This window comes from Rhinolophus hipposideros (assembly GCF_964194185.1).
Source record: "Rhinolophus hipposideros genome assembly, chromosome: 1".
Classification (NCBI taxonomy): domain Eukaryota; kingdom Metazoa; phylum Chordata; class Mammalia; order Chiroptera; family Rhinolophidae; genus Rhinolophus; species Rhinolophus hipposideros.
This window is the reverse complement of record NC_138047.1, coordinates 109,076,762-109,101,431: the sequence shown is the minus strand read 5'-3', so window position 1 is coordinate 109,101,431 and position 24,670 is coordinate 109,076,762. Positions and strand designations below refer to the sequence as shown.

Here is a 24,670-nt window from a genome sequence, read left to right as displayed (position 1 = left end):
GGAAGGGGCGCCAGTGGGGGTGAACCTGGATCTCTGCACCCAGCACAGTGGCTGCTGAGCTGACTCCATCCCAGGCTCGGTTGACATGGGTCAGTCCTGGTGACAAGAGACCTGACACCAGTGGCTCTGGGACTCACTTCCCTCCTCTGTGAGTGGCAGGAGCCAACCAGCTGGGCCTGGATGGTGTGAAGACTCACCGCTGTGCCTCAGGAAGGGCAACCTCCCTGCAGTGAATCTCCTGTTAACAGGACACTGCTTATCTCTGTCCTCTTCTCCCCACCAGAATGTAAGCCCCTGAGGAAGGGACCTTGAGTAGGGCATGCTGCTTCTCATTGCTTTGCCAGGGTGCTGGCCCCACCTCTGTGCCGTCCCCTTACCTTGGTGGATGTTCCTGGAAGCATGAAAGCTGGAGGCTGTCTTAGGTGTAGCCCTACCAGGTCCCACAAACCACCTGGGCTCAGAGAAGGGGGGCGTCTGAACTGGACCTACAGGGTGGAGGAGGGGAAACGCAGACGCTCCAAGCTACCTGCCCCGCAGCTGGGGGGACTCCTGGTGACCTTCGCAGAGCAGCATACCTTCCAGCCTGCCACGGGCACACAGTGGGCTTGGACCACCTTCAGCGGGGCAGTGTTCAGCTCCAGTGGAGGAGACCGGACACGGAGCCCAGGGGCCCAGGTGATGTGGGCTGTACACAGTAGTCCTGTCCCCCAGCGACCTGCACTGGGGGCCATGCTGCGGGGGACACAAATGGATCCCCTTCCACACCCTGCTTAGGGTGTGGGGGCAGTCAGGGGGGGCGGGACAGGGAGCTGGAAGGCGGGGGGCGGGGCAGTGTCCTGGCCAGAGTGGTCCCACAGTCGGTCTGTTGTCAGGGGCGTCTGGTGACAGCCCTGGGGTGGGAGGGGCAGGTGCCAGAGGGCAAAGTCAGGTTGGCTGAAGACAAACTTAAAAATTGGGAAAGCTGGACACACGGGTTTTTGTTGGGTTGTTGCCTTTGGAAGAGAAGCCCCTGGCACTGGCCCCGGGGTGAGCGGTGCCTGAGCCCCAGACTGCGCCTTGTTCCGGGGCCGAGGCTCCGGGCCTCGGGCGCCCCGCTGTGCCCATCGTGGCGGCTGCGGGCGGAGGGGCCGCGCGGGTGGGAAGCGGCACCTCGGCGGGACGCCCCGCCCGCCCGCCCGCCGGCCCGCCCTTGCTGGCCCAGCCCAGGGCCCTCCCGAAGCTATTTTGAAAGTGACCCTGGGCTGGGGCGGCCGCAGGGCGGCGGGGAGAGGCGCGGCGGGCGCGCGGGAACCATGACAGAAGATGACCGAGGCGGCGCTGGTGGAGGGCCAGGTCAAGCTGCGGGACGGCAAGAAGGTGGGGGCGCGCGGCGGGCGCGGGGCGGGCGCGGGGCGCGGGCGGACGCTCACGCCCCCTCTGTCCCCGCAGTGGAAGACTAGGTGGCTGGTGCTGCGCAAGCCGTCGCCCGTGGCAGGTGAGCGGGGTGGGGGACGGGCGCGGGGCGCGGGGCTGGGGCGCGGGGCGCGGGGCTGGGGCGCGGGGCTGGGGCGCGGGGCGCGGGGCTGGGGCGCGGGGCTGGGGCGCGGGGCTGGGGCGCGGGGCGCGGGGCTGGGGCGCGGGGCTGGGGCGCGGGGCTGGGGCGCGGGGCTGGGGCGCGGGGCGCGGGGCGCGGGGCTGGGGCGCGGGGCTGGGGCGCGGGGCGCGGGGCGCGGGGCTGGGGCGCGGGGCTGGGGCGCGGGGCGCGGGGCGCGGGGCTGGGGCGCGGGGCGCGGGGCTGGGGCGCGGGGCGCGGGGCGCGGGGCTGGGGCGCGGGGCGCGGGGCTGGGGCGCGGGGCGCGGGGCTGGGGCGCGGGGCGCGGGGCGCGGGGCTGGGGCGCGGGGCTGGGGCGCGGGGCGCGGGGCGCGGGGCTGGGGCGCGGGGCTGGGGCGCGGGGCGCGGGGCTGGGGCGCGGGGCGCGGGGCGCGGGGCTGGGGCGCGGGGCGCGGGGCTGGGGCGCGGGGCGCGGGGCTGGGGCGCGGGGCGCGGGGCGCGGGGCTGGGGCGCGGGGCGCGGGGCGCGGGGCTGGGGCGCGGGGCGCGGGGCGCGGGGCTGGGGCGCGGGGCTGGGGCGCGGGGCGCGGGGCGCGGGGCTGGGGCGCGGGGCTGGGGCGCGGGGCGCGGGGCGCGGGGCTGGGGCGCGGGGCGCGGGGCTGGGGCGCGGGGCGCGGGGCGCGGGGCTGGGGCGCGGGGCGCGGGGCTGGGGCGCGGGGCGCGGGGCGCGGGGCTGGGGCGCGGGGCGCGGGGCTGGGGCGCGGGGCGCGGGGCGCGGGGCTGGGGCGCGGGGCGCGGGGCGCGGGGCTGGGGCGCGGGGCGCGGGGCTGGGGCGCGGGGCGCGGGGCGCGGGGCGCGGGGCGCGGGGCTGGGGCGCGGGGCGCGGGGCGCGGGGCTGGGGCGCGGGGCGCGGGTGCTGCCGGCCTGGAGCTCCTGCCGCCCGGAGCCGGGCCAGTTCGCCCGAAATAGCCGGCGGCGCCCGGGCGAGGGCTGTAACCGGAGAGCGCGCGGCCTCGGCCTCCTCCTGCGGCGGATGCCGGACCCTCTCGCAGGCGGAGGGTGCGGGGCGGGGAGCGTCAGGGCAGACCCCAGGCCCCAGGCGAGGACCCCCTTTCCAGAAGGGCAGACTGAGGCCCGGGAGGGGCTGCAGGGGCAGTGCAGGCTGGAGGGGCACACGTGCAGGAGCCTGGGCTGCCCCCTCCCCCATCACGCGCTCGGAGCGCCCAGAAAGTTATGCGCTGTGCGCCTGGGGGGTTGAGTGGTGTCACTGAACCAGAATGAGGTGGGGCATTCCGGAGTGCGGTCCCTGCAGCCCTAACACCTTCCCCAGGTGGAGAAGAGGGGGCGGCAGGAGGAACAGTGTTGCTTCTGTGCCTGAATAAAGTGTAGTCTAGCTGGTTTGGGGGGCACAGTCCTGTGGGAAGCACCCCAGCTCCCCCACAAGCCGGCACCCCAGCGTGGGAGGCCAGCAGGGAGCCGGAAGTTGGGCGTCTTCCTCCTCTGCCAGCCGTGGGGAGCAGTGGAAGGCTGGGCCAAGTGGCTGCAGCTGTTTCAGGAGACAGGTGTCCTGGAGCCGGCCCAGGCACCCGGGGTCTGTGTGGGATGCTGGGGGCGTTAGTGCACGCTGCCTCACACGTGTGGGGCTGCCAGGGCATCTTCCGGGATGTGGGTGGCTGTCATTTCCTAGGGAGGGTGTGGGGGCCCCACCCTGTTCCCCTCCTGGGTCCCTCCTGGGCCTGCTGAGCTCCAGGTACCTCGCGGTGCAGTCTGAGGGCCTGCTGTTGGCCAGACACACTCCCTCCGGCTGGCCGGGGCTTGGCATCCCCCCCAGGGGCTGGCTGCCTGCACAGCTCATTCATCCAGTGTCTCATGCTCAGACCCTGTGCTGGTGCCGCAGGGCCCTTGTTCTGGGGAACTTCAGGGAGGCCTGGTAGAGAGGGCAGGGGCTGGGGAGATGGGGGCCCTGGCAGGCAGGGAAAGGAGGGAGCCAGCAGGGGCTGGGGAGATGGGGCCTACAGTGATGGTGACCGTGAAGGACTCTGGCCAGTTGTGGCTGGAGCAGGGCCAGCTGCAGTTGGGTGTTGCTGGTGGGTCAGTGGTGAGCGGGGCCTGTGCAGACCTCAGACGGGTGTCCCACTGGAAGAGCAGCCCCGGGTTGGTCTTTGTCCCTTTGTGGGGGTGGCGGTGTGATTTGCAGGGGGTGGGTTTCAGCTCAGTGTCAGAGAGCCATCTGAAGGGTGAGCTCTGGCCTGGAGGACACCTGTGGGGCCCTTCTGCACTGGGGAGTTCGCAGGGGGTCCCCAACACTGCAGTCACTGTGTCTCCCTGCGTTTACCACATGCCCAGGAGCAGAGAGAGAGCAGTCACACAGTAGGAGAGTGTCACAGGAGAGTGCCATGAGAGCCTGGGGGTGGAAGAGCCTCCCCCCAAGGGCTCTGCGGCTGGATTTGAGGAGCCCTGGAGAGCAGAGGGCAGGTCACTCCAGGCCCGGCCTCACATGCACCAAGCCACCAAGGCCAGGGGCAGGGCCAGGGGATTGGACAGTGGAGGGCACGTTCCGTCCTCCCTGAGTGGCCCACCTCTCTGAGCCCTGCACCTGCCATCTCATGTCCCTGTACCAGCGTCTCGAACCCCCACTGTCGATGTGAGGAGTGCAGCCATCTTATTGATGACAATGTCAGGCAGAGTCTCAGGGCTGAGCCCCGCCTGTCTCACTGCCCAGTACTGGAGCTGTGCTCCCGTCTAGGCAGCCCCTGCACAGAGGCCCCGGACACACCTTGCCCTCCCCTCCCCAGCTCTTGGCCGATGAGCTGGCCCCTCTCCCTGCTGCGAGGATGGACGCAGCTGCCCCCTCCCCACCCCTATCCTGAAGAGCAGCACCCCGAGGTGGATCAGGTGTGGGGGGAGCAGGTGCGAGTCCTTGAGGACCTCACAACTAAGAACCCCAGATCCTGAGTGCGGCAAAGAGGGGAGCCTGGGAAGGACAGACGGGGCCAACCTTGCCTTCTTGTCAGAAAAGCCAGGATGCTTAGTTTTAAAAGTTGTTTCCTTCCCAGGAGGGCCCACAGGGACAGCTAAGAGGTGCCAGGGGCGTCGGTGGGCCTGAAGGGCACCTTGGCCCTTTGGGTCCTTTCTCTGGTTTGCACTCTTCCTAACCGGCTCTTCTTAGAACAGTTCAATCAGTGAGAGAAAGGAAAACATCTTTAATAAAAGTAGTGATAAACCATCATGAAAGGTGGTGATGCTTCCGTGGGTTTGTGTCCCTTGGGGCTTAGCCTCTGTCCCGGCCAAGCATTCGTGTCTGGGTCCCCCCTCTGGTCAGGGGCCCAGCTCTGATGACCCTGGGCACCCTCTCTCTCCCTGCTCGAGGCTGTGGATGAGGGTGTGGCTGGCAGATAAGGCGTCCAGAGGTGTACGGAGCAGCCAGCCGGCGGTCGGCTCCCGTTCCCCACAGTCAGGGGGCCCTGCTTCTTCCTGTGTCGAGTGGGTGGCCCTGGGCCTCCATCCAGTACAGAAAAGCCACCAAAGGGGTCCTGAGTCCTGGAGCCGGTGAGGCCTTTGGGATCTTTATAGGCAGAGGGCTGAGGCCCAGAGACCCAAGGAGTCCGACCCAAGGACAGCGGGGGGTGGGGGGGTGGCTTCCTGTCTCCAGCCCCCAGCCGCCAGCTGCCCTGTGGCAGGCCGGAGGGTCCGCACCTGCTCCACCACTGACAGTGGGCGTTTGTTCAGTCTCCCTCAAGGTCAGTGCTGAGTTCCCCCCCAGAGCATCACCCCAGCAGGCACCCTGGCAGGGCTGGGGCCTCGCTGAGGTGCTGAGAGCCTGGCCGTGCGTGGCCACACCTCACGCAGCACCAACTACCCAGAACGGAGCCGCGGGGCATGCGCCCCTTCCCCATGTAGTTGGTCGCTCTGCTGACCTGGGTGTATTCTGAGAAGACAGGCCCCCTCCCAGGTGACACCTCCCGGCTTTGAAATATCGGTCCCATGGGAAAGGGCGTGCTGCCTGTTCCGGGGCTGAGCAGGCAGCCCGTGGACACGGTGTGGTGGTGGCCAGCCCTCCTGTCCCCATGGAGCCCTTGCAGAAGGGTCAGGGCTTCCTGTGGCCCCTGCTTCAGGCTTGGGAATTGGAGCCCCTGGGCTCCAATCTCAGCTGTGCTCCCACAAATCATATGAATGGGACTCGTCTTGGTCCCTGCTCTGGGTGGACCAGCCTCTGTGAGCCCGCACGGCCCTCCTGGTGCCTCTCAAGCATGTGGGAAAGAACATGCATCTCTCCCCAATGGGATCATGAACGGGCCTGGGCCCCTGCACTTGGAACTGGGACTGCAGGGCAGACGGGCGCCTCCTGGCTGCCGCCTGAGGCACCTGCAGACTGGCCGGGTCAGCGGCCCCCAGCTCAGGCTGCTTGAGATGCCCCCAGGCTGCTGCACCCTCCGCAGGGTCCCTGTGGGCTCCTGCCAGGCCACACTCCTAAAGACACTGCCTCAAGGTCACTGTGACCTCCAAGGGCTAAATCCAGCTGCTGCTTCTCTGGCCTCTGTCACAGGCCCCGGCTGTGTCCCCATAGGTGTGGACCACCATCTCCCCCCTGGCTGGCTTTCCGTCCTGCTCCTCGGTGCAGGCTTCCGCCCTCACCCCCGCCCCCAACAATGGAGCCCGGAGGTTTTTCTCTTCCCAGCCGCCCTCCCCACTCAGCCGTGGCTGTAAACGCCTTCGGGCGCTCATGACTCCACGGTTATTTTTACTTCCAGCTGCTTAAGTGCACACCCCTTGTGTCCGGTGGGCCTCTCAGGCTCTCGTGTCCAGGGCAGCACCCCGACCCTGGCCCTTGCCCCAGCAGCCCGTCCCTAGACTCCTCTCCCCGAACGAACCCAGCATCCTCGCCCCCTTCCTTTCCCTCATCTGCACACTCTGCTCTCAGAGGTCCTGTGAGGTAGACAGCCTCAAGCAGAGGGCAGGCCCCTCCAGGCTGTCACCTCTCAGGCTTTCTGCAGAGCCCAGAGAGCCTCCAGAGCCTGGGGTGGCTGTGCTTTCCTCCAGGCCAGCCCAGGCCAACAGCTCCTCTCTCCTGAACAGCTGCAGGGGGCCTCTGCGGTTACCCGTGTCCATTCACACGCAAGGCCAGGTTCTCTTTGCTTGGAGCCCTCAGGGCTGCCTGGTGCTGGGAACCAGGCTCTTGGTCTGGCTCCGCCGGCCCTCCTGACCTGACCCCCTACACCTGGGATCACCCTGCCCCTCCCCCCTGCTGGGCCAGCCCTTTGGGTCCCTGCCTCTGGGCCTTTGCATTGGCTGTTCCCTCCAGCACGGTGCCGTGCCCGGGGGCTGCTGAGCTGGCTCCTTACATCGTCCGCTCTGGGAGGGTCTCTGACCCTGAGCTCAGCCCCCAGCCCAGCACTGTCTGCCTGTTCCATCCCCTGAGCAGCACGGACACGTAGCTTCTCTTAGTCATCCCGCTTCAGTGTTTGATTGTCTTCCCCTTTGAGCGTCAGCTTTGCAGGAGCCAGGCTGTGTCCCCTGAGTCCCTGGGCTGCGGGGAGGCGGATGAGACCCTGGCACAGAGCAGGAGGTGGGGGTGGGCACCCTGAGAGGTGGTGAGCTGGCTTGGTGGGGGAGCAGGTAATGTGTGGTCCAAATCGCATCCCTCCTGGTATTTAATGACCTAGGACTGTCTGAGGCCCTGGGCCCAGGTCCCCTGCTCATCCTGCTCTCCGCCCACTGGCAGTGTGACGTTGACGTTGCTGAGGACGTCTGCATGCCATTCTGGGCCGGGTCAGCGCCTCCACTCTGCGGGGTGGGTGGTGCCTATTTCTCCGATGGAAAGCAGAGGCTCCCAGAGCTGAGGGACAGGTCTACCGCAGACATGCAGCTGGAAACTTGTGCGAGTGTGAGTGAGTGAGTGTGCACGCGCCCCGCTGGTCCTCACTGCCTGGTGTGCACCTCTGGCACCTGTCGTGTGCCTCCTTTCTCCATGACATCCCGTCCTCTCCACCCTGCCGTGTACCGCCGGGCATGGTGGGGAGCCCAGCAGAGGCCATCTGAGTGTGGTGGCCGGTGTTCTGGATGGGAAGGTCCAACAGGCCGTCTCAGCCCTGACCAGGACACCTCGCCAAAGGCCCAGTCCTGCTGGGCTTCCTGCAAAGGGGCGCCACCCCAGGGCACTCCCTGCCTGGGTCCCTGGGAGGAGCTGGCCAGCGTTCCTGTGCCCAGTGTGTCTGCTGTCCCTGACTGAGCCTTTCCATGTCTCCACTGCCTGTCACAGTAGCAGCTTTGCACTAAACAGCCCTCCTCACAGAATGGGTTTTAAAAATAGGATCAATTTATTGCCCGAGGTGATGGGGAGAGGAGAGGTGCTGGAGCAGCTGAGGGACACAGGCCCCTCGGGGCCCCACACGTGCTGCCCCCAACCCACTTCTAATGGAGCCTCGCTGCCGGGGGCCCTGGGGACACTGTAGGGTGGAGGTCAGCTGCTCCAGCAACTGGGGCGGAGCTCCGGCCAGCTTCCCCTAGCTCTGTCCCTCTCCCTACTTTGTTCATATTTCATAATGAAATCAGTGACTTGGATGGTGTCTTAGTTTCCTGGAGCAGTCACAACGAATTACCACACCTAGGCAGTTTAAGACAACAGAAATATGCTCTCTCGCAGCCCTGGAGGCCGGAAGTCCAAAATCAAGATGTGGCAGGGCGTGTTCTCCTGTTAAAGTCGCAGGGGAGGGTCCTTGCTGCCTCTTCCAGCTCCTGGTGGCCCTAGGTGCTCCCTCCATGGCTGGTCTTCCTGTGGCCTCTGCTCTGTGTGTCTGCGTCTCTTACCAGGACACTTGTCATTGGACTGAGGGCCGCTCTGCTCTGATCCAGGATCATCTCATTCTGAGATCTGATCACACCCAGGAAGGCCTTTTCCAAACAAGGTCACATTTCAGGTTCCGAGGGTCAGCATGCAGACATATCTTTTGGGGGCCCCCATTCTTCATGCCATTACAGGTGGGTGAGGGTGCTCATGGATTCTCAGATCTCCTAAAGGAGTAGGGTGTGAGCTGCATTTCAGACACAGTCAGAATCCAAAAAGATGGGGCATTCCTGAGGGAAAAGCGTCTCAGGGACAAATGTTGGCTCTTGGACACAGTCCCCAAATCAGGCTTGCAAGTGCAGATGGGGACCTGCTCAGCAGCAGGAGACATTGGGAAGGGGTGAGGAACTATGGGGCAACACAGTGGCTGTTGTAGCAACTGGACTCCACACCAGGAGTCTGCAAACCACGGCCCTGAGCCAGATCCACCCCCTGTTTGTTTCTGTAATAAAGTTTTATTGGAACACAGCCATTCACTTATGTGTTGTTAGCTGCTTTTGCAGTTAAGTGGTTGTGACCAAGATTGCACGGCCCATAAGGATGAAAATAATTACTATTGGCTCTTTGTAGAAAGGTTTGTTGACCTTGCTTTTGGTTATATTACTGGGAGTATAACTCTTAGAACAAAGGCAGTGACAGCCACGCTCTGCCTTGCTGGTCAAGCTATGCCTAAAGTGACCATCTTTCATTTGACAGAACGTCCCCACCCTCCTCTGTGCCAGGCAATGGGGCTGTCACTGTGCATGAGCAGAAGTGGACCTGCTTTCAAGAGCTGACCTTCAAGGTGGAGGGGGAGACAGCAAGTAGACAAGGGACAGACAGCCAAGTGGAATAACCTCCCTGAGGGAGGCCGGAGCCTGCTGTGGGGCAGGGCAAAGGAAGTGGGGGTGTCTGGGGGTGTGTGGGGTGGAGTCACCCAGGTGTGGGTGGCAAGGCTGTCCTCAGGCAGACTGGGCTCCCTTCTGCAGCCGCCTGCTGCTCTCTGCAGCTTTCCTATGTCCCACGTGGCGGTCTTTACTGCAAATCTTTTACCGTGGTCTTTCTGTGATCACACCTCTCTCAGTTCTTATTTCTCAGGCCTCTGGTGACACATTTGAGAGACCTTTCCATAATGACACATGCCCTTTTTGCTGCCTGCGTGACCAATTTCTCTCTGGGCCAGGTCACACCCCCTCTTTGGGGCCAGCTTGGGAGAGAACATGCCAGAATCCTCAGATGGGTTTCTGTGGGTTCTGGTTGTTGTTTTTGTTTCCCCTCAAAATGGGAACATCTTTGCTTTTTTCTGGTATGTGCATTTCAAACACAACGGACAGGTGTCACCTGCTGTCAAGCCACAGCAGGGGGTCTGGGGACCGCAGGCCTCTCTGTTGCTCTGAGGCAGGACCTCCGTTGGAGGGCCAGGCAGGGCAGGGAGCAAACCACACTCTGCAGCTGGCTCTGACCCCAGCTAAGAAGTAAGCTTTGAGTCAGTTCACTTGGGATTGGGCTTCTCAAGGATTAGAGGAAGCACCCTTGACTGCTCTCCCTGCGTCCTCATCCTCGGGTGCTGCCCCGTCCCCCTCCCACCGCACGCCAAGGCCTGATGTCGCCAGCTTGCACGCAGGATTCTGGGTTCTCACCCCTAAATGTTTCCGTGTCACGTTAGTTCCCCAAACACTGTGCCTGCACCAAAGCCTGGGCTTGGCGTGGGGCAGGATTTGCTGGGGGGACCCAGGGTGGGGGGTGCAGCACATTTGGAATGCACCCCTGGGTGAAGTGGGCTGCTTGCTTTACTGTTGGCGTAGCAGGGACGGCAGTCGTGATGCTGAACTTGAGGACAGACCTGGCTCACCCAGACTCCTGCTTGTCCCCAGGGAAGAGGCTGGAGCTTGCGCCTGCGTATCAGGGATGGGCTCCTGTGGGGTCTGCAGGGGGACCCAGGGCCCAGTGGTGCCCTCCCCAGGCCTGGGGTCCAGGGCACACCTTGGAAACCCAGAAATCCAGGAGGTGAAGTGGGTATGGGTGTGGCAGGAAGAGGCACACATAGGGCTGAGGCAGGGCACCCCGCCACCCCGCAGGCTCTGTGCTCGTCCCCCAAGCCACCCACCATGGCTCCTGCAGCCCCTGCTCCTCTGACGGTGACCCCCAGGGCGGCAGGGCCTGGGCAGGAGCCAGGACTTGGCCTTGGGGGCCAGAGTCAGGTGGCAGGCCCAGCCATGAAGTGTTCGGGGTGCTCTGCCCTTGAGGGTGGGGATGCCATTCTGAGGCTCAGAGTGGCTGGGTGGCTCGCTCGGAACCTCCCCTTGAATCACAACGTCTGGGCATGGGGGCTTGGGGACAGCGGCCATGCTGGCTGGCGCCCCTGATGGCCCTTCTCGTGCGTCCTGTCCGTCGGCCCCGCAGACTGCCTGCTGATGCTGGTCTACAGAGACAGGGCGGAGCGAGCCAAGGGCCTCCGGGAGCGCAGCAGCCTGACCCTGGAGGACATCTGCGGCCTGGAGCCCGGCCTGCCCTATGAGGGCCTGGCCCACACGCTGGCCATCGTCTGCCTGTCACAGGCTGTCATGCTGGGCTTCGACACCCGCGAGGCCATGTGCGCCTGGGACACCCGGATCCGCTACGCGCTGGGTGAGGGTGAGTGATGGCGGGGCTCAGGGCTCCCAGATGGCAGCCTCCACCCTTACATGTCCCGTGGGGCCTCCCCCACAGGCTGCAGAGGCCGGGACCGGCCTCCAGGGCATGGAACGGGGTGTCTGCTGGGCGCCTCCTGGCCCAGGCTCTGAGCTTAGAGCCCCAGTTCAAGGCTGGGGCTGGGGGAGCGCGTGGGGCCCCCGGGGCCTTTCCAGCTGCCTGACTTGACCTGTTAGTTAGAATTAGAGCCTTTGACCCAAGGGTGCGGCCGTCTCAGGCCTTTGCACCCTACCCTGGCCACCTGAGCCCAGAGCTAGGGCAAGAAGGAACAAATGTCACGGGTCACCGTCCCTCTGAATCTCCCACACAGCAGTGTAGCAGACCCTGAGCCCTGAGCTGGGGCGCGAAGGTGACACTTGACCTGTCTCCTCGAGGAGGAGAGAGGCCCGTGCTCTGGGGAGGTGGTTTGGAGGAGGCAGAAAGGGAGGATGAGGCCTCGCTCAGCTCACCCCTGCCCTGCTGGGGACAGCAGCCACTCCCTTCTCCAGGAGTCCCCAGACCAGGCGCTCAGGGCAGGACAAGTTGGGAAGCTCAGCCAGGGCACCGGGGAGAGAGAAAAGTTCTCCAGCTGGGGTTCCCGCCAGCTCACCTGGCTCAGAGGCACAGCCCCCCTTTCCCTTATGGGGCGGGGTGGGACGCACAGAGGTCATGACAAGGACACTGCATGGCTCACTGACACCCAGCTCCTTGGCTAGTACAACATCATCCTGACCTTGCCCAGGGCCCTTGATGTCCCCATTGTAGGGGCTCAGGGAGGGGCTTCAGGTGCCAAGGGCTGAGCTGAGATGGGGACACGATCTCAGGCAGCACGATGGTCGTGCTTAGCGCCAGGGAGACCCCTGACTGGAGAGGGGACCCGGTGTCCCTGTGGTCAGGCCGTGCTGTGAGGCAGACACTCCACAAACTGGCCACAGGCTGCGCCTCCCTGAGCCTCAGTTTCTCCATCTGTGAAATGAGGCCACACCGGCCACCTGGCGGGCTATTTCCTGAGGGAGGTGCTCTGTGAAGAGGGTTCCCTCATAGGGTGTTCTCAGCAGTCTCACGTGGGGAGCTGCCATGGGAGCTTGCTGGGGCCACCTATGGCTGTTAGGGTGGGGAGGGGGATCAGGGCGGACCCTCCGAGGACTTGCCTGCCCGTGAACAAACGTAGCTCCTGAAGGATGGGCAATGTGAGTTCAGCCACCACGCTGGACGCCAGACCTGGAGGGAGCAGCTGAGAGGGCCGGGCCTCGGTGCCCCCCCGGAGCCAACCCCTGGGTGCTGCCCCAACGTCCCCTCTCCTCCTGCCCCTGCCCCCTGGTGATGCCCTCTCGCCCCTGCCTGGCCCTCAGTGCACAGGTTCCACGTGATGGTGGCTCCAGGCACCAAGCTGGAGAGCGGCCCTGCCACCCTCCACCTCTGCAACGATGTCCTCGTCGTGGCCAGGGCCATCCCTCCGGCCGTCACGGGGCAGTGGAAGCTGTCTGACCTCCGGCGCTACGGGGCCGTGCCAAATGGATTCATCTTTGAAGGCGGGACCAGGTGTGGGTACTGTAAGTATTTGGCCGTGGGGGCCCTGGCACACCTGGACCCCACTGGCACACACTGTGCTGGCGTCTGGGGACCTCACGAGGGTGATGTCTCTGAAACCGATGCTTAGACCTGAGTCCAGACCCACTCTTTCCCAGGGGTGGGGGGCCTTAGGATGCTAGGAGAGTGAGGGGGGCCCGGGCACGAAGACACACAGGAAGCACCCAGCATCTCTGGGGCGAGACCTTCGTGTCACAATTCATGGCCCTGCGTCTGAGGCCACAGAGCTGCTCATGTTCACATATAATGGGGGGAAAAAGAAAAAGAATGTGGTCATTGAGGATGTGCAGAGAAACACGTCCACGTTTGTGTGGCCCAAGGACTCCTGTGGACGCCCCAGCTCTAGGGCCTATGAGCCCCCCACACCCAGGAGCAGGGCAGGGAGGGGAGAGCTGCCCAGTGTCACAGGATGGGGGCCCGTGAGAGGCCCCAGCTCAGGGCAGGTGTCAGGGCTGCCAGTCAGCTGACCTCCATGTCCCTCACTCTCCAAAGAGTTTGGGGGCACAGTGGAGAGGGGGCTGTCCCAACGCCCTTTGCCCGCTGTTCCCATGGGGGTGTGCATATGTCTGGCCACCATGGGGGCCCAAAGCCCCTTCCCTCCTCACCTGTGTGCCCAGGGCCTGCGGTGGGGCTGGGTGACCTGAGGACCGGGCCTGAGGCTGAGATGACCACAGTGTGCTGGGTCGGCCGTGGGCCTGGGTGGAGCCATGCAGGGCCTAGCGGGGCCCCTCTCCGTCCAGCCCGGGACCCCTTGTGCACAGGCAGAGCTGTGGGAACCTCTGTCCACCTGCCCCTGCTCCCCGAGTCCGCTGGTGCAGCCTCTTGTAAGGACGACAATGACAGAAGCTCACCCAGGGTCTGCACTGCTCCCAGTGTGGCCAGTGGGGCCTGGGGTTCTCTGCACAGAGCAGCCACTGCACTTGAGGACGAGGCTGTGCTGGCCGCTGGCTACCTGGTTGCCTCGTTCTCAAAGGGCGGGCAGGTGAGACAGGCCGATGGGCACGTGTTCTGCAGCCATGCCAGGCCCTGGGAGCAAACCCAATGGGTCTGCAGCAGGAGGCAGCTCTGTGGAGCGGCCTGCGGGTCTGCCTGTAAGGAGACAAGCGCAACTATAGCCAACTGACTTCCCACGATGGCTGGGTCCTGGGCTTGGGGAGGCTGAGTTTGGAGACGCAAAAGGAGCGGGGCTGGGCAGTTTGGGACAGTGGCCCCTGGAGCTGGCAGGGTGGCCGCAGCCAGAGTCTGAAGGGCCTCAACCGCAGCCAGGCCTGTTTTCTGTGGGGAGGGGCGATGAGCGCAGCTGTTGACCTGCCTGCTCAGGCTGTCATGGAGGGACCGGATGGGACATCAGTCAGAGTCCCCTCTGCTGGACAAGCCCTCAGGCCACCTTATCGTTTGGATGTTAGAGGTCATAGTAACGGGTGTCCAGAGCAGTCGGCAGGGGTGGGGACCCTCACCCAGCTTTGTTCCCTCCCTCGTGTGGACGGTCAGGAACCACAGGCCACAGTGGCCTGGGCACGTGGCGGCCCTCCCCTCCCATGTTCCCCTGGAGCACCCCAGATGTGGGGTACCCGTGTCTTCTTTTCTCTGCACGTCCCTGGACCTGTGGACGTACCGTTTCCCTGAAAATAAGACCTAGCTGGACAATCGGCTCTAATGTGTTTTTTGAAGCAAAAATTAATATAAGACCCCATATTATATTATATTATAAATTATATTAATTATATTATATTAATTATATTACACCTGGTCTTTATTAATTATATTATATTACATCATATTTTATTATATTATATAAGACCCGGTCTTATATCAAGACCGGGTCTTATATTAATTTTTGCTCCAAAATACGCATTAGAGTTGATGGTCCAGCTAGGTCTTATTTTGGGGGAAATACGGTAGTTCCTGGAGGTGGCCTTCCCAGCAGCTATGGCTGCTTTAAGGACTAGGGTGCAGACCGTGTGGGGGTGGCGCTGGTGTGTGCCCTGCCCGTGGCCGGGCCAGCAGGCCCATTTCCGTGGAGACCTGTTTTGTTTGCCCCGAACATAATTTAATAGGGCCCACTGGGTATTTTTCCTCTGAGGCCTCAGAGTTTAAAACCCCGAGTCTTGCTGTGGATGGGCTCCTTTTCCACTTGTAAACAATTCCAGACATCGGAGGGAGGTTCGTGGGGCAGGTGGGGTAGAGGCTGGAGCTTGAGCTGCCCTGTCTCTTTGGGGGGCAGGAAGTGAGAGTGAACTGTCACAGGCCCCCCGGTGCTTCTCCTGGGCAGGGCTCCAGTTAGCTCTGTCTGCAAGCCTGGCTGGCCCCACAGATCTGCTCTGTCCTGCTGAACATTCTGGGTCCCTTATACTGGTGGGTCCTCCTGCCAAGGGCATTGCCACACCCACAGGAGCTGCTACGTCACCAAGGACCAGGGTCCATGGATGCTGAGGAATTCAGCATGGACAGCAGGGTCCAGCGCTGGTCCCTGAGCCTGTGGCTGCTCCTCCCCCGCCTTGTGTCCGTTCCTTCAGCCGCACGGACACAGGAGCGTTTTCAGTGAGTTTCTTACGCCCCACCAGGACAGCCCCATCACGGTGTGCTTAGAACACACGTGTTTGCCCAGCTCTGAGCAGTGCTTTGGTGCGTCTGGACTCGGTGGTCTCAACAGCTGAAGCTCTGGCCTCTGACCCAGGAATCGGGGCAGAGGTGGGAGTCTGCTCACTGGCTTCTCCGGGCCAGGCCCTGGTGTAGGGCTGGGAAGGCTCAGAGCCTGTGTGAGATCAACACAAGACATTTACTTAGTCCTCAGGGAGTGCCGTGGGGCTGGGAAGCGCATGGACGCCAGCCTCGGGGCATCGGGGGGCTCTCAGGAGGTGAGCCTGCGTGGGGTCTCTTCTGGGTGGATAAGAGTTAGCCCAGCCATCGAAGGGTGTGGGGACAGAGCCCCAGAGAGCCATTGCCAGGCTCTCGGCTTCACGTGGAAAGGTGCCAGCTCGGGTGGTAGATGGCCGTCAGCTGGAACCAGTTAGGCATTGGCCACTGATACAACTCCTCTGACTGAGCTAGCAAGCGCGGATTGCAGTCAGCAAGTGAGGTTGGTTGGCAGAGAAGCCGACGGCAGTTTGCGGATCGTGTGGCTCCTGCTTCCTGTGTCTCCAACCCAGCCGCCAGCGAGACTATAGTGGTGTGACTCCTGTCATGCAGGGGACCCTGCTCGTTGCGCCATGTGTTGTGCAGGGTGTCACGCGGGGTCTCAACTCCCGCTCCCCACATAAGAACACAGGACATGGTGAGGCCAAAAAGGAACACCCACGGAGCCACAGACAGGGGAGTCACACCACTATATTCTCACTGGAGGCTGGATTCACACAACGTGCGACCTGCTGTCCGCTTCTCTGCCAACCAACCTCACTTGCTAACTGCAATCCGCTCTTGCTAGCTCAGCCACCATCTTCTTGCCAGCCCCCATTTTCCTGCTAGCGAAGCCACAGCAGTTATATTAGTGCCCAATGGCTCACTGGTTATAGCTGACGGCCAACTAGCCACAGCTGATGGCCATCCAATCACAGTTGATGGCCATTTACTACCTGAGCCAGCACCTTTCCACGTGAGGCCGAGAGCCTGGAAACTGCTTTCTGGGGCTCTGTCCCCACAACTACCCTACCTATGGCTCCGTGGGTGTTCCTTTTTGGCCTCGCCATATCCTGCGTTCTTGTGTGGGGAGTGGGAGCTGAGACCCTGCATGACAAAGGGTTCAGGCAAGGTGGGGCAAAGGGTGCTCCAGACACATGTCAGGTATGGATGGTGACCCGCAGTGACAAGTTAGGTGGGGGTGGCAGAGGCAAGGCTGGAGGAGGGAGCAGTGCAGGTTATGAAAAGCCAAGTAAACTGGGCCAGAGCTTGCACTGTGTTCCCAGAGTAGCAGGGAGCCACTGAAGGCCCGGGAGCAGGAGAGTGCCACCAACAGATCCATGTGTAGGGTGACAAGTTTGGCTCCAGGGTGCACATGGGATTGAGGCAGGGGGCTTTGAGAAGGTTCTGGATGAGGTGCAGCTGAGAGGGTGGAGCTGAGCTGCAGCAACTGTGTGGATGGGAGGGGCCCGTTAACAAGGTGTTGATTGACGGGAGAGGTGGGGAGGGGCAGCTTGGGGTGGACGGGGAGGAGGGGCCGGGCGAGGGTCCCAGGAAGCAGGTCTGGAGCCCCTGCCCAGGGCCAGCTCATTCTAGTGCTGTGTCCACGGAGCAACCCATGCCAAGGCCCCGTCTCCCTTCCACTCGGTACCAATGGGGGGACATTTATGAATTGTGGTCATTCGATAGGGACCGTTTCAGGTTCAAACCAGGAGTTCAAGTCCCCTGTCTGGGTCTCAGACCAGCTGTCACATTTCTGGCAGGTCTGTGGTCAGTTTCACCCCTCTGCTCTGAAGTTCTCACTCTGGGGGTGTGAGCTGGGCTGGAATCTGTCACCCTTTTGTAGCCACTATGATATTTGCATGTTGAGGATGAAACACGAGGATGATTGTGCATGTTGAGTGTGCAGGGAGATGACTGGAGGGCGAGGTTGCCCGGGGACACCCAGGCCGGGGAGAGATGGGGCCCAGGGTGAGAGCTGCCCCAACAGCCATCTGCAGGCGTGCCATAGAACTGGGGTCCCGGGTCAGATACAGTGGGGTCCCCTCACTGTATTGCTCATCGGTCCTTACGCTGACCCTCTGAGGTACATGCACCACCCCGTTTTACAGACAGGGAAACTGAGGCCTGGAACCGCCTCGCCTTTCCTGGGTCTGTCCGTCTGTGTGCACTGGAACCGAGGTCTGCCCAGGGGAGTGGCCCCACCCCCAGGCCCAGCGCCTGCCCGGCACAGGGTTGGGTGGTGGGCCACCTGTGGGGCTTCAGACACGGCCCAGCTCTCAGCAGCCTCCGTGCGTCCTCTTGGGGAGTCTGCTCCAGTCTGTTGCCTCCCAGGCAGAGAAGCGGCCCCAGGGACAGGCACGCTGTCCCCCTGCCCTCAGGACGTGCACTGTATCCTTGGGAGGGACCATCGGGATGAGATGGCATGCAAGCCTCATCCTACGTCTCCAAATGCGAGAAATTCGGTCCTTGGGCATGAAGTCCCTTTTATCCCAGGATCTATGTGGCAATGTGTAGCGATCTGCAAGTTCCTCAGACCTCAGGGGTACCTCGTAATGTCCCTGAGCCTCAGTTTCCTCCTCTGCACCACGGGGCTCCCTGTGCCCTGTGTGCGGTGCCGGGAGGGCTCAGCTTTGTGGGCCTGGACCCTGGCACGCTCACGCCCACCAGCCCAGCCCAGCCTCCTGGGCGGACGGAAAAGCCTTGGCCCGCAGGCTGCTGCCAGTTCCAGCAGCTTCTTGTGGATGGGAGTGACCCTCACCTATGAGGAGCCGAGGAGGGCCAGCCAGAGGTCAATGACCGTGTCCTGGGAGGCCTGGTCACCAGGCTCAGGCAGTCCAGCCCCCCGAGATGCGCGTCGTCTCCCAGGAAGCCCCTGCTGTTGGCTTGGCTGGCATGGGGGGGCGGTGGCTGTGTCCCCAGGCCTCAGAGGCCGGACGCGTCTTCGGGAGCGTGATGTCGGCAGACGCCCCAGTGGAATGCCGCCGGCTCCTCTCCCCTCGTAATGTGGTTTTTTATAGTTGGGGGACTGATTGTGCCGTGGCCTCTGCCAGCTGACTGTGAGCTTGGGATTAGAAGCCTGGCCCTTTGTGAGAGCTGGCGGACTGGCTAGTCATGCGGGGTGGGGTGGCGGCCGGGCAGGGGACACTGCGAGTGGGCATCGACAGGTATGACGGGCCTTCTCCTCGCCTGCCCCTGGCCAAGGTCCGGCACAAACCCTGGCTAGGAGGGCCAGCTGCCAGCCTTTCTGGGTGGTGAACCTTGGGGGTGTCTCTGGTGGGCATCGCAGCTTGAGTCCCCTTGACCCCTTTCTGGGCCTCAGCAGGCAGGTCACCAGTTTAGGGGCATTGCATGGATGAGGCGGCAACAACCGGAGGGGTGGCCGCCAAGGGGCGCAGTGGCATTGCCACATGCGGGGGGGCTGACCAGAGTCCCCGCAACTCATGAAGGTGGAGCGAGACCAGGACGGCAGCAGAGGCTTCCGTGCGGAGCTGTCCTGTCCCACCTCTTCGTGCAGTGGCGCCCAGGGACCTTCCCCTCGAGAGCGCGTGCCTTTCTTTGGGCAACAGGTGGAGGGCAAGAGCCTGAGGCATTCTTGTGTGGTGACACCACTCTGACTGTCCAGCCCACGTGACCCGGCGTCCCCATTCACTGGTGGTGAGGGATTTCATTCACCCTGGCCAGGGCTGCAGGCCCAGCGGGAGGGCGGGCGGCCCTGCTGACTCACCGGCCTGCTGTCTGCTCTGGCACCTCCTCAGTGCCCCCACCCCTGCCCCGGTGCCCCCACCTCCGTCCCCGGTACCCCCACCTCTGTCCCAGTGCCCCCACCCCTGCCCCGGTACCCCCACCTCTGTCCCAGTGCCCCCACCTCTGTCCCTGGTGCCCCCACCCCTGCCCTGGTGCCCCCACCTCCGTCCCCGGTGCCCCCACCTCTGTCCCAGTGCCCCCACCTGTGCTCTGGTACCCCTACCTTTGCCCCAGTGCCCCCTTCCCTCTGCTGGGTGGAGCCCTGTGGGCACGACCTTGGCCTTGCACCTTCACATGTGGACTCCAGTCCCCTACCTGTAGACCCCAGGAGGAGGATGTCCTGTTCGGTCAGCCAGAACGCTGGTTGGCCCAGCAGAGTGGCTGATTCCCTGTGGGACAGGCGCCATGGCACGTGCTTTACCAACAGCCGCATTTTACCTTCACCACAGCCCTGGGTAAAGAAACCAGGTCTGAGGTCTCTAACATGGCCAAGGTGTCGCAGTTGCCCTCCAGGGATGTGAACCCCACTCTGGACAGCCCCGCTGCCAACCCCTCAAATGAGCTTGGAGATGTGGGGGGGGGAGGGCTGCTGGGCTGTCCCATGGCCACCGATCCCCAGAAGCCCCCAGCTCCTGTCCTGGCGTGGGACCAGCAGGGCAGGACTCCTTCCCCCACCCCATTCCTGCCACACATTGAGGTGGCCCTGCCCAGCTGGTGTTGCAGGTGTGGGACAAGCGGCATGTGGCCTATGTGCCTGGACAAGCGTGTGTTTGAAGTACAGGCGGGTTATTGGGGCTGAGAGGCTCGTGCAGGTGCTGGGTGACACTCCTGGCAGGTGGTGTCGTGGCTTTGCCCTGCAGGGATCCCGTCCACCTGTGCCCTGGCCAGGCTGATGGGTGCGTTCCCTGCAGGGGCTGGAGTCTTCTTCCTGTCCTCGGCCCAGGGAGAGCAGATCAGCTTCCTGTTCGACTGTGCCGTGCGAGGCATCTCCCCCACCAAGGGTCCCTTTGGACTGCGGCCAGTTCTCCCAGGTGCGTGCCGAAGCATGGCTTGGCGGGGGGTTCTGCTCGGCCAGCAGGGTTCCTTGGCCTCTGCCCTCCCCCCACGCCACTGAGCTGCGGCCCCTGCTGGTGTCACTGCGCCTCCTGGGGGCACAGCCCCTCCTCATGGGTCTGAGCTGTTAGGACGCTCTCAGGCCACCGCTTCTGTTGGGACAGTTGTGCTGCAGCTGCCCCAGGTGGGTCAGCCAGAGGCCCGAGACCTGGGGGAAGGGCTCCTGGAGACCTTGTGAGCAGCGCCACGTCTCAGAGTGGGCTGGGGTTTTGCCTGAGGTCAGGGCTGGCTGTCCGAGCCAGCGTTGGCGCTGGAAGCTGCCTGGTGGGGTGGCCTCGTGTGCGGGGTCTCGGTGTGCAGTGCAGCAGGTAAAGCCGCTCAGAGCGTGCCTCGTCTTGTCCCCGCTTCCCTGGTAGCGGCTCAGGCACCATTTGTCCCGAGTCCTGGGTCAGGGACGGTGCTGACCCCTGGAGGGGCTATGCTACCCTGGGCACTACCTCCCAGCCGGGCGAGGTCCGGGGCCCCTTGATGACCTGGGAGGCCCTGAACACTTGTCACCACAGCTTCCCTGATGGAGACCCAGGATTGCTGACTCTCCCCTCACCCCAGTGAGGCAGTGCTTGTCCCCTTGTCTAGGTGGGGACCAAGGCCTGCAGCCACACCCACAGGTGGTCAGTGAGCTCACATCTGGGGCCTCCTTGCATGGCCACCACCGCTGGAGTGGGGGCAGGTGGGGCCACCTGGGCAGGACAAGGTGGGCAGTGGGCCAGGTCCCCCTGCTCCGGGCCTTGGCTCCTCAACCCCTCAACCCCCTACCCCTCAGAAGGCCCAGCGGGAACAGGCTGGGAAGAGGGAGGCGGTTCCTGTAACCCGAGCCTGGCTGCTCAGGCTCTGCTGGGTGGTGTGGCAGCGCCCTCTGCTGGCACCGTCCTGCCTTGAGCCGCAAGTGGACTGTGGGCCCCCAGGGCGTCACTTGTGGCCCTGCCATGGGTTGGGGCTGGACCAGAGTGCACGTGGCCCTGACAGTGCTGGGCTCATGTGATGTCCTGGGCAGCATGTGGGCGGAGGCGAGGGGTCCTGCGGGGAGAGGGCTGGGGCTGCCTCTTCTGATCCTCTCTGCTGCAGAGCCCGGCCCAGGGGGGCCCACCGCCATGGACGAGAGAGTGGCCCAGGAGGCCCTGGAAGCCCTGCAGCTGGAGAAGCGGCTCAGCCTCCTTTCCCACGGTGGCAGGCCGGGCAGTGGAGGTAGGGCCACGGCCTGGGCTGTGGGGAAGTGGCAGCGGCGTGGGGGCCCGGCCAGCCCCCAAGTCAACCTCCAAGCCCTCAGTCCTCTCCCTCTGGTCATTCACTTGTTCCTCGCTTTCCGGTCATTCATTCATTCATTCCTCTCCCTCCTGTTTATTCATTTGACCCGACTCACCATCCACGACACAGGCTGGCCTGGGCTGACTGGGAGTACCGTGCAGTCAGGAGAGCCAGCTGATGAGTGGGTTTGGATTCCTCCCCACCCACCAGCCGTGTGGCCTGGCTGAGGCTGCAGCTAATGCTTTTCAGTGTCACCCTCTGTGCCTAGACAAAAAGGCTCAGGGTGCCGGCTAAGTGCTGGCCCTTGATAGCGTTAGGGGCTCGGGGGGGCCACTAGATGGCAGCTCCAACCGAGGCCCCCCCAGCAGCCTCAGCCCCTGCTCTCTATCTCAGGGGACGACCGCAGCCTGTCCAGCTCATCGTCAGAGGCTAGCCACTCGGACGTCAGCGCCAGCAGTCGGCTCACGGCGTGGCCAGAGCAGTCCGCGTCCTCTGCCAGCACGTCCCAGGAGGGGCCTGGGCTGGTGGTGGCCCAGGCTCCCGGGGAGGCCGCACTGGGTGCCTGGAGGCCACCCCCCAAGCCGCTACGGCCGCGGCAGCTGCAGGAAGTGGGCCGCCAGAGTTCATCGGACAGTGGTATTGCCACGGGTAGCCACTCCTCCTACTCCGGCAGCCTCTCCTCCGTCGCCGGCAGCAGCCTGGATGTGTGGCATGCCGGCGATGAGTTTGGCTCTCTGCTCAGCCTACTACCAGCGGCCGGGGCGCCGGAGCCCAGCCTGTGTGCCTGCCCGCCGGGGACAGCCGAGTACCAGGTGCCTAGCAACCTGCGACCCCACTACGATACACCCCGCAGCCTGCGCCAGGCCCCTAGGGACCAGACCCCGGCCACGCAGGGCAGCCCTGATGACACTGCAGCCGGGGACTCGGGCGGCCAGACATCCATGGGGTGTCCCTCTGGCTGGCTGAGCGCGAGACGACGGGGACAGGTGACAGAGGCCCCAGGCGGTGAGGCGGTGCTACCCAGCCTGGCTGCTGGAGGGTCCTGGGAAGCAGGCGGCCCCCACGCGGGACCCCCTCCGGCTTTCTTTTCCACGTGTCCTGTCTGTGGAGGACTCAAGGTAAACCCCCCTCCCTGAGCCGAGCCCAGACCTGCTGCTGCGAGCGGGCTGGCGTTGCCCCTCTGGACAGGAGAGGAGGGGGCGTTGGACCCCCACAGAGGAGGGTGTCCTTTGTGCTGGTTGGTGATGCTGGCAACTGTGTAGCTCAGTGGGAAGGGGAGGGCTAGCCTACCTGTGGGGCGGGGCTACCTGTGGGGCAGAGTCCCCAGGGCAGAGCCTGCAGGACTCTCGAGTTGGGAGCAGCTGGAAAGTGGAGGCTCTAGGTGGTGCAGACAGGGCCAGCAGAGCCCCAAGGCCCAGGATCAGGTCCTGGGGGGCAGGCGGGCGCTGCATTCCGGCGAGCTCCTGTTGGGCTGGGGGAGCTCAGGGGCCGGGAGGCCCCTCACTGGCCGGCTCTTCTGCAGCCTGCCCCACCTCCCAGCTCCACGACAGCTGATGCTTACATCTCAGTCCGGCCCCTCCTTCCCTAGCGCAGTCACGATGCCCGCTTAAAATCAAATCCATTGGCAGCCACTCCAGACTCCCAAGTCCCGGGGAGCTTGGGCCCGACTGCCTCCCTGTGCGTCCCATGTGTATGATGAGCTTTACCTGTTTGTCCCTCACCTCCTCCCTTGCAGCCGCTGGTGGCCCGTCCTACAGGGAGGAAACTGAGGCTCAGGAGGCCTAGGGATTTGTGATGGGGGGTCTCATGACTCTGGACCCCCTCCCAGCTCCCCCCACACCAGCCTGTCCCTGGACCCGAAAAGTCCCAGGAGGGGTGGGTGGGCCGTGCTGGCCTTCTGTGTGGCCACCGTGGCAGGAGGCCCAGCTGCAAAAGTGCTGGAAGGCCAGAGGTCTGGACAGGGGATGCCTGGCTCCGACGCCTGTACCTTTGCATTTGGAGGGCCCAGACACCCCTTCCGGCACCCTCCGTGGCCTGTCTGCCCACCTGCATGGAGTGCGGCTGTGTGGCCTGGGTCTGTGCGTACGCCCTGCGAGTCCAGAGGCACCGAGAGCGGCGTGGCCTGTGCCACAGATTCTGGACTGTGCTTGGCTTCGTCCCGCGCTCTGGAATCAGCCCCCGGCCCAGCGGGCAGCTCACCTGCCAGTATTCCGCTTCACTGTCAGCTGGAGATGTTCATTGCTCTTTTACATTTTAAAAAATCTGACACTGTTTGTAATAAATTCTTAGACTGGAAATAAAACGTTCTTTTCTTATTATCTTGTCCTTTTCCATTTGGCCAGCCCGAGCCCTTCCTGTGGGGCCTTGGCTGTCTCTGAAATCCTGCGTGAGGCCACATGCAGAACGTGTGAAAAATGAGTGGCGGCTCCAGACAGCCCATGGGGCCCACACGTGTGTGTGCACATTTTCGTGTGTCATGTGTGCATGTGTGTGCATTCATTTGCATGTATGTCCTGCAGTGCATGTGTGTGCAGATGCGTGTAACGTGTGTGCATGCACATGTATGCATGTTGTGTGTACACTTGTGTGTGTGGTGTGTTATATGTGTGCACACGGGTGGCACATTTCTGAATGTTTACTGGAGACCACACAGAGGTCCTTGGCACTCCCTGGGGCTCAGGCAGGCAGCTGCCATGTCCAGGTGAGGAGGACAGTCCACCTCCTGGGCCCGTGAGGGTGCTGGCATGGGGCCTGGAGACACCCCGACTCCTGTCTGCCCCAGTGGGCAGCCGAGCTCCAGGGAGCCCACCACCATCCCCCGCACATCCTGGGGGCCACACCCTGCCCTGTCACGCCCATTATCACCCTTGCTTGCCCCCCGGGGGGTCCAGCTCTGCCAAGGGCCGGAGGGGTCGGGGAGGGGCTGGGAGCTCTGGGCAGGGCTCTTACCGCACTGCAGCTGGGAAGCAGGCTTTGGGGGCCAGGCTGAGGCCCCGCCCACCGGCTGGGTGGCCCCAGGCAAGTCACTATACTGTCTGAGCCTCAGTTTCCTCTTCCATAGATGGGACAACCATCCCTACCTCCCTGGGCCCACCGAGGGTCTGACGGCACCATGTAAACGCTCCATGTCGTTTTCACCCCCACCCAGAGGGCCCCCGCCAGCTTTGTTGCAAAAAAAGATGCGGTTTTAAGCTGCTGCTGAAGGCGAGCTGGGGTGGGGCTGTTGGTCCTGGAGGGCGGGGCCGCCTGCTCCCACCAGAGCCCGTCATTGGGGCGCAGTCCTGCTCCCACGGGTGCCCTGGCCACAGTAGGGGTGGGGCAGAAATCCCTCCAACC

The 24,670-nt window shown here is 63.7% G+C and overlaps 1 protein-coding gene across 2 annotated transcripts; it reads left to right on the top strand.

The window, feature by feature from the left end:
• The first annotated feature begins 1,220 nt into the window (after positions 1-1,220).
• Positions 1,221-23,648, top strand: DOK7 (docking protein 7). 2 transcript variants are annotated; one of them, XM_081048977.1, is made up of 8 exons: positions 1,221-1,356; positions 1,429-1,474; positions 10,757-10,987; positions 12,376-12,576; positions 19,888-20,007; positions 21,155-21,274; positions 21,728-22,452; positions 23,070-23,648. In XM_081048977.1, exons 1-8 carry the CDS (start codon positions 1,303-1,305, stop codon positions 23,127-23,129), a joined length of 1,557 nt encoding a protein of 518 aa, XP_080905103.1. In that variant the 5' UTR covers positions 1,221-1,302; the 3' UTR covers positions 23,130-23,648. The 2 variants fall into 2 exon arrangements, with proteins under 2 accessions (XP_080905103.1, XP_080905104.1); XM_081048978.1 differs by lacking the exon at positions 23,070-23,648 and adding an exon at positions 22,857-23,011 and having other exon boundaries at positions 1,260-1,356.
• The last annotated feature ends 1,022 nt before the right edge of the window (positions 23,649-24,670 follow it).

What these genes read in the sequence shown, in the direction of transcription:
- DOK7 (XM_081048978.1), top strand. Translation starts at nt 1,303, where the DNA reads ATGACCGAGGCGGCGCTGGTGGAGGGCCAGGTCAAGCTGCGGGACGGC. An exon ending in TGGCAGGCCGGGCAGTGGAG is followed by an intron (nt 21,275 to 21,727) that starts GTAGGGCCACGG and finishes TCTCTATCTCAG; the next exon opens with GGGACGACCGCAGCCTGTCC. An exon ending in CTGTCTGTGGAGGACTCAAG is followed by an intron (nt 22,453 to 22,856) that starts GTAAACCCCCCT and finishes GCTCTTCTGCAG; the next exon opens with CCTGCCCCACCTCCCAGCTC.